General features: G+C 41.7%; 1 protein-coding gene across 1 annotated transcript; it reads right to left on the reverse strand.

The window, feature by feature from the left end:
- Positions 1-2,667: 2,667 nt before the first annotated feature.
- LOC104592766 (transcription factor ICE1) lies at positions 2,668-7,218 on the reverse strand. Its single transcript, XM_010252247.3, has 4 exons — positions 5,836-7,218; positions 4,503-4,727; positions 3,455-3,625; positions 2,668-3,031 (listed from the first exon to the last, which is right to left on the reverse strand). Exons 1-4 carry the CDS (start codon positions 7,000-7,002, stop codon positions 2,948-2,950), a joined length of 1,647 nt encoding a protein of 548 aa, XP_010250549.2. The 5' UTR covers positions 7,003-7,218; the 3' UTR covers positions 2,668-2,947.
- Between the last annotated feature and the right edge of the window lie 1,337 nt (positions 7,219-8,555).

Consider the following 8,555-nt stretch of genomic DNA (forward strand, 5'->3'; position numbering starts at 1 on the left):
CACTTCGGGCTACCTCGGGTACTTATCTCCGACAACAGAAAGCAGTTCGAGTGCAACTGATCTATGGTGATGTTGAAGAGTTTAATGAGTTCGACGATCAGGGGGTGAAATGGAAGACGAAGACCAGCCGCGAGTTGTTCCTCGAAGATCACGATCTCGTCGTGACCGTGCTCCCAGGGAAAGTTACCTATCGGAAGACTATAGATAAGATCACTCGGAAGCCTATACCGAGCTACTAAGGCTTGGAGCTTGTCCGTTGTCATCGTCGATGGGCCAAAGTTATCTGGCTGCTGACCTCAGTGCGAGGTGGACACCAGACCACCGGGTCTCTCGTGCCTCCCAAGGTAATTCCACCTCAGGAGGACCGCGGATTGCTCCTTGACTCGAAGTAGCTTATTCGGTAAGGCGATCTACGACTTGAGCCGAGGTACCCACCTCGGCCCCAGCGGATTCACCGCTCTCATCTAAAAGATTATCTAAACTAAAACTAGACATTGTGAAGAAAAGACAAGCAGAAAAGGAGAGCTAGGGAAGACTCGCAAAAGGAAGACCGAATTGAAAGAAGACACCAGACTGGAGAAACCGAGCAAAGAAGCTTGAATGCGACCTTAGAACGAAGATTTGCGAATTTGTGGCGAAGAAAATGAGTCTCGGGCCTCTATTTATAGCCGGTATGTTCGAAAATCTACGGTCGAGATTGAGGCAATCCAACAGCTCCTAGGAAAACCGGTTGCGCAACCCCCGATGTTGAAATCGGTTTAACGCGTTTTTTGACTTTCGCGGAGTTTGTAGATCGCATGATGTCTGCGCGTGAACCAGACACAACCTGGGTTATTTCTGGTTGAGTTGGATAGCCGAACAAGTCCGACTAGCGATTCGTCCGACAAGCCGCCTGGACCTCGGGCCAAATCCACTTGTCTCGTCATGAACTCCCCGCACCGGGTTAGGACCCCTGGCTCGGGGAGTGGGGGGAAAATGATGAAGGGTGATTTGGTCCGACCTAGTAAAGAGGGGATACGTGGACACGACCTGATCAAGAGATGACAACTCAGCTTATCATGACCAGTCCACAGTAGATCGAGCTCGGGTACCCAACCATCTCGGGCTAAAGTGACCTCGAGACAAGGCCACCTCAAGACGAGATCGCCTCGGTACCAAATCGCAACAAGAACACCTCGATGCCAAGGCACTTCGGCACTCAACCCAGTTCGGGACTGAAAGACATTAATTCAGGGATATCGACATGCCACTACGTGGTGATCCCAAAAACCCCTCCAACGGATCCCGAGCCTCATGAGATCATGCCGCGTAACAACTAGCATTATCTCCCCGACTAGTTCGGGCGAAAGTGATGAACCTTATCGGTTGGCTGCATTATCTTCCAACTAACGCGGAAACGGGTCCTATCGTGACAAAGATCCTGAAACTGATCCGCAAAACCCACGATGACTCGACTATATAAAGGCTCCACCCCTGGAGGTTCAAGGTACGCGTGATTTATATGCTCTCTAGCTCTCTGCATTCTTAAACCATTTTTAGCTCGCAACAAGTATACTGACTTAAGCATCGGAGCGACCTCGCCGCGCTAGCAACCCCGAGTTCTCTGATCCTCTTGCAGATCAACTGTCCGCCATCCACCTGGAAGCCAAATTACCTCCAGTAGGGAGCAGCTAGATTGCGCAGCATCGATGCCGATAAGGGCGTATCAAAATGCCCAATATGCCAGAATGATACATATCAACCGATACGGGCTAATATGTTTCAATACAATGAACATTGAAGTACAATTTTCTCTTAATTTCAATAAAGTGAAGGATTATTGTATTGAGTGGATTATGTATGGGAAATTTCGCTTAAAGTCGTCGTGTCCGTAAAATTTTACTTTAAAGGGCAATCAATCCTAAATCCTAAGATTTTGCTTTTAAGGGGTTTTAAAGAAAAAGTTGGCAAACAAAATAAAAAAAAAAAAGACCGTGGGAAGCGCATTTTGAACTTTGAAGAGATTAAACAGAATATCCAATGGCCCAGAAGGCCCGTTGCTTTGAGTCCATAGCAACGGGCCTATACCATAGTCTATTAAGTCCATAGCCCTTAAAGACGGGTGCATTAACAACATGCCAAGCCTAGAAGCTGTTGCAATCGCTGCTTGTAATTATTTGCTAGGCTTGTGAGTTGTGAAGACTGAAGGGGGGGAAGCAATAAGAGTTTTTTGACCACATTCATAAAAAAGGAAAGAAAGAAGCAGTAAGCCAGTCACCAACTCACCACACTGATGAAGGATAACTTTTACTTGAAACAATGTTAGAATACAAGAATAATAGCGACAGCAGAAATCCCGAAGTGTAGAAGAATATCAAAATTGTTACCAAACACGAGCAGGATTCACATTACCTGATAGAGAAACTGATGCCTAATGGCATAACTCTTGCACTTTAAACGTCAGTCAGACACTCGTTAGGCTGTGGTTGGTTTGATGAGAAGAGACAGAAAGTTGAGGGAATCGGGGAAAGTTGTTAACAAATTTCCGTCAACTTTCGGTTTCTCTGTTATCTTTCTATCAAACCACACATAATGGGACCCTCGCACAATGATCAGTAAAATACAGGGTTAAACACCTAAATGACTTGAAATGCAAGTAAACAAATTCCATGTGAGAGGAGACCGATGTGATTCAAAAAAGAAATATTATTTAAAACCAAATATTGCCGAGGAGGATTACGCACTTTTTTTACTTTTCAACCCTAGTGATAAAGGGAGAATGCTCCCCACTAACATAATCCAACTCATAATTCTGGTTAACATTCCTAACCTACTGAAGAAATTGGATTGGCGGCATCATTTAACTGTCACACGAGAGCCAGATTGCATTTACAGACTGTACTCAGAGATGACGTTTTCTGTCTGTTTTTTTTCCCGCTAAAAATAGTCCTTGATCATTGAGGAAGCGCTACATCATCCCATGGAAGCCAGCCGAACTCAGCAGTACTGCTTTGATATCCTCAGGCAAGACGTCTGGGCCTTCCTTGCATTGCTGATAAAATGGAAACAAAACGAACCATCATACATGTTCACGGCACTCAACACAGAACTCAATGGGATGACAATAAACAATAGATCATCTCTTTACTCTGGATGGCCAGAAGAAATGCAAGTTTCACGGTAAACAACTAGTAGCGTTGAATGAAAAATACATTTGTATCAAGCTAAACAGAGCATTCAGCATTGTACCCCCCAACCCCCACCATGCATGTATTCCTTGTACCATAGTGGTAGCAATGAGATCATCCTTTTTTAAATCATTGCAACTTCTAGTTTGAGTAGAAATCAAATAATGGAGAATGACCATCTAATTTCGTTGTTCATTCCAAATTTCCATCAGAAGATGCCTAGCATTGCAAGCATTCCAAATTTCCAACCTATCAGAGTAAAAAAATGCTGATAACAAGAAGCTTACCTCAGCTCGGAAAACATCCAGAGCAAACCCATTAAAACAGCTAATGACAGCCTGCTGGATGTCTAAACCAAGGGTATCAAGAGCCTTCATGGTGGAGAGCAAGAGGCCTGGTCTGCGGGCACAAAACATGTGGATGTTCACAGCTCTTCCTTCTCTTACCCTGACTTCAACCTACAAATATAGATAACAGACAACACATAAAAACGGTTTCCTTGGATCATAATAGAAGATGAGTTCACCAAGTTACCTAAAAAATAGATTATTCATCTTGAAAAACAAATACAACAATTCCACGGAAATAACAAAGCTCAGTTCCAACTCAACTGCTATAAATGAAGAAAAGGGGTGAAACCAAGGAGTAATATAGTTGTGCAATAGAGTATTGATACTATAGTAACTTGTTCTTTAGGCCTTATATGCAAAATCAGCCCTATGTATCTCAAACTGGATAGTTCAGGGCACTCAATTGGCTTTTGCAGCAGAGGTATCTTGTAAGGGCTGTCAACTACTCCCAGGTTGATGTACACGTGAAATGCATATGGTGAGATGTAGGGTGGCGCATCCTGTAATTCACCTTGTACATAGACATTAGAGCTATTAGTAGAAAAAAATGCCATTGGCAAGTCTCCACCTTTTAGCATCAATTTTAATCAGTAAGGGGGTGTTCAGAAGAAACATGGATAAAATTATTGCAGTTTGGGTTCCTCTAAATCTTTGAATACACAAGTTCGTCAACCAAATAGCTTCAACTATTAAAATAACCAGATCCTATTATTGTTAAAATTTCTACTAAAGAAGAACGTATGCGCACTCAAATGAACAAAATACCAACACAACCAAATAGCTTCCTAAACATGCACCAATTAACTTGGTTGAGTTGGAACAAAAACAGTCTATCAACGCAAGTTAAACAAATTGAAATTAAAACCCTGGCATTGCAGAAGAAAACAGAGTAGATGTATTTCTATGTAATCAATAATAAGAGAAACAAATCCATTGAGTCAAAAAATAGTTTCCTTTTTTCCACTTCAAGTTGATTATAATTTACCCTTGCAGGTTGGTTATTTGGACTTGGCAATGAGCTTGGGCAGAGTTCCTCCTTGACACGGCAGGGAAGGGTAGGAGGCGTGGGTGTCAAAGGGTGGAAGCTCGTACTAGATGGCATGGAAGAACCAGGAGGCGTTGACTCTAGTTCATTGTGGAGGTCATTGATCCTTTGCAGAAGCTCCTTCAAGTAATCTATTGCATCTCCAAGGATTGAAGCTCTATCCATCTGTTAATCAAGAATGGAAAATTAAACCCATATCACAATTGTTTTTCACTTCACAAAAAAAAAAAATCATTTTTCTCAAGGCACAATAAATTAGGTAAAGCTTACAAACTACCGTGGTGTGGCTAGCACAAAACAAGAACTCAACCAACTATAGGTCCATTTTGGCATAAACCTTACTTGAGTTCCTTATCAAGTTATTCAAATACAAAAAAAAGCTGTCTGTTTTTTACTAGTGCAACGAGATAATTGAATATTTTCATATTATTTAAGAGGAAGAAACGAACTATAATCCCCTTACTGGGGAGAGTGACCTGATGACCCCAAAATCTCACGGCTAATGCTTGGTGGAATGATGTAAAGTCTCAGACTGATGGTGTTAGAACAAGGTTTAAGCCTGAGAATGGCCATTATATGCAAAAAAAAAAATGATGTCAACTATCCAGTCTACCTCCTCCAAAGACCCCGGATAGTTAGGAGTTAGGACCATCATTGGGTACAGTCGGGATTTCCTACTCACTCTACCCGCAGTGAATCGGAGTCACACATCTCTCTACCCGCAGTGAGTAGGAAATCCCGGCTCCATTGGGTAATGGCCCTTTGAGAGAGCGGGAAGAATGTGCCATATTTAAGTGTCAAAAAGAGGTTGTACATACGAGGGCATTTGTGATGATGAACAAGAGCTATGAAAAAATCAGCCCTATCTAACCATCCTACAGATTCTGAAGTAGCTGATGAGTATTAGGCACTAAAACCAAATTTCACACCGTGTTCTCTTCCCAAACCAAATTTTTGCCTACCAAGTCCAGGAGAGATGGTTTCAGGGCTTCTTTTATTATAAGGTAATGCTAACAACCTAACACACAGATGTAATCAAGTTTCTTTTATGACGTCGCCATTGCAATGGACGTGGCCATCTAACACCGTCTCCAAGACTCCAAAGCTCGAGGATGAGTAACATATCAAAAGAATTAAAGAAAAATGTTGAAAAAAAATTTGAACCATCAGTTTAAACTCGAATAATGCTGCAGAAAACAAAGCATTTACTTGTCTGGAGAAGACAACTCCATTATAATTCTCTAGAACAAAGTTGGAGATCATAGATTCTCACCTTGCTAATCTTCGGAACAACAGACCTCAGCATGTAGAGCCTGTCGTTTAGTTTCTTTCTACGCCGCCTCTCTGCCATCAGATTTTTAGCTGGGAGCCCCTTCTTCTTTCCCTTCTGATCAACACCAGTGACAGTGCTGTTTGCAATGGAACTGTTGCCTCCATTCTTGACAATCTCATCGACCTTGTTAATCTCCATAGCTTCATCCGAGTCATAATTCAAACCCGACCCATCGACACTCCCTTCTTCCACCTCATCATCCTCGTTGTTCTTCCTCTTCTTCTCCTGATCTTCCTCCAACTCACCCTTCCCCTTGTTTTCCTCAACACTAGCTGAAACACGGCGACTTTCTGAACCCATCAAAACCGAATTGCCCGCCGCTGCAGCAGAGTTCTGCCGGAGAGCAGCTCTCTTCTGGAAAAGAGTGGGCTGTGCTCCAACAGGCGGGAAAATTTCCAGGGGCCTCAAAACCTTAGACCTATTCAGAAACAGATTATTAGCAGAACCTTCGAAACCTCCAAAACCAATCGAACTGAAACTGCCACCGACAGCACAACCGTTCTCGGCCAAAGGCAGCAGTCTGGTACTGGGGAATTGCGAATTAGAACTCAGATCGGGAGTACTCATCTGACCATCTGTAGTCAAACCGTTAAATCCACTCAAGACACCGCTTCCCCTGTTTGCCAAAACAGGGGAGCCCGAACTCTGGGTCCCTTGCAACGGCGCGAGAAAGCCCGGGTCGCAGCCCAAATCGAAACCATTCTCAAAAGGGTTATTACAGACAACGTTGAGGAGAGAAGAAAAGCAAGATTTAGGAGGCAAGAACGACTGTACTTGGGAGGGGTCAATGTTGAACACTGACGATGGAGAACATGAAGACGAAGAGTCCACCGGCTGCAACAGTAGGGTCTCTGCAGAAGGGTTGGAAGAGAAAGCAATGTCTTTGATTTCTTGATGGCTTTGGATGGTTTGAAAGTCATGGTGAGATGGGTTTCCGTTGCTATTCACGTACCAGTCATCCTCGAGCATAGACTTGAACGTAGACAGAGAGCCCATCTCGTCTTTATTGTCTGCTCCTCCTCCGACGTTGTTCCTGGTCCATGAAACGTCGTCTTCTTCCTCTCCTGGTTCCTCCATCCAAACGACGCCATTAACCCTCGATAGCATTTCTCCTCTGCTTTTTTTCCTCGGGTGGGTTCACCGAGAGATTAAAAAGAAGAAAAACAGAGATGCAAAAAGAGGACGGAAGGAAACAGAAAGTGAAGAAGAACAAAATGTAGAGGGAAAAGGAAAATAGCTTTTTCAGAACATCATTTGGGGGAGAGACGAGTAGTAGATATAGCTCTGAAGTCTGAACGTTACTCTGAGACCTCTGTGTGGCTTATCTATCACTGTAGCCTGGTTGTTTTAGAAAACAAATTTAAAGTACAAAATTGCCCTTGAATAATTGTTATAATTGCTCCAACATAGCCATTACCCTCGCTCACTCCAACATAGCCATTGCCCTTGAATAATCTAGTACCTGCCCGTGGACTAAGGTCTCAGGGGGGTCCTCATGGGTTCCACCTCACTATGGCTGTTAACGGGTCGGTTCTATCCGATAGATCCGAACAGATTACATTGGCTTTGGTTATGTCATTTTGTTCTGATTAATAATTATTCTACTTTACTCCGAATCTATTCTTAGTCGTTTGTAGTTTTTTTATATTTTATATGTAAAGTGTAAAAATTATAAATAATATATAAAAAAAATTAATTAAAACACTTAATTTATTAATATATAAATTGCATCTTCAATCAAGAATGGTTTTCTAGGTCGCTCATAGGTTGGTGATATTTAATTTATTAATATATAAATTGCTATTCCATTTTAGGCTCAAAAAATCTTTTATATTTCTTTCATAAATTCAAAGAATATTTTTTTAGTATTTTGTGATACTCACCATTAAGGTCCCCCCTTTCCAAAATTGGTAGTTGCAAGAATCGAATTACTGCATATACTGGAGTTAACCAGCTAATATACCAATTGATTCAAAAATCATAATCACACTAATCACATAAAGCATGCCATATAAATCAATTTTTGCATATAGTGGATATGAATATGATACTTGTCATCATAGAATTGATATTTTTTTTTTCAAAAAAAAAATATATATATATATATATATATATATGTATAAGTAATTTATTATTTTATTATCATATTGATTAAAATTATATTATTTAAAATACCCAAAAACGTATGATATCAAAAAAAAGCTTTGACCAATCATAATCATTCAAAGAACCCCGCGAACCATCTGGTTGATTATGATACCAGTTTATTAGTTGAAATCTTTTCCCATTGTATTTTTGGTGTCATAATCGAAACCTTTAGGTTATTATTTGTTTACATAATTAAAACCGTGGGGTCATACCCAATTACCTTCTTAAGTATTAATAGGGAAGGTTTTAGATGAATAGTTTTGTCTTGAGTTATGATCAGGACGGGACTCGTACAGGCTGTCCCGAAAACAGGCCACCGTGCCAGATCAGACTCGTTGACAGCCCTGCCGCGCCTCTCAGCGAAAACAGGTCACTGTGCCCTGTTTGCTATATATCAGCCCTTACCCCTTACCCCTAGATTAAGAGAAAAGATAGTTTGGCGGATTTCTATTGCGGGCTGTAGCCTGAGGCTGCATCCACCATGCGGGGTTGGGGAGCTGTATGTGTATGGG

Source organism: Nelumbo nucifera, chromosome 3 (assembly GCF_055504915.1).
Source record: "Nelumbo nucifera cultivar China Antique chromosome 3, China Antique-T2T, whole genome shotgun sequence".
NCBI lineage: Eukaryota > Viridiplantae > Streptophyta > Magnoliopsida > Proteales > Nelumbonaceae > Nelumbo > Nelumbo nucifera.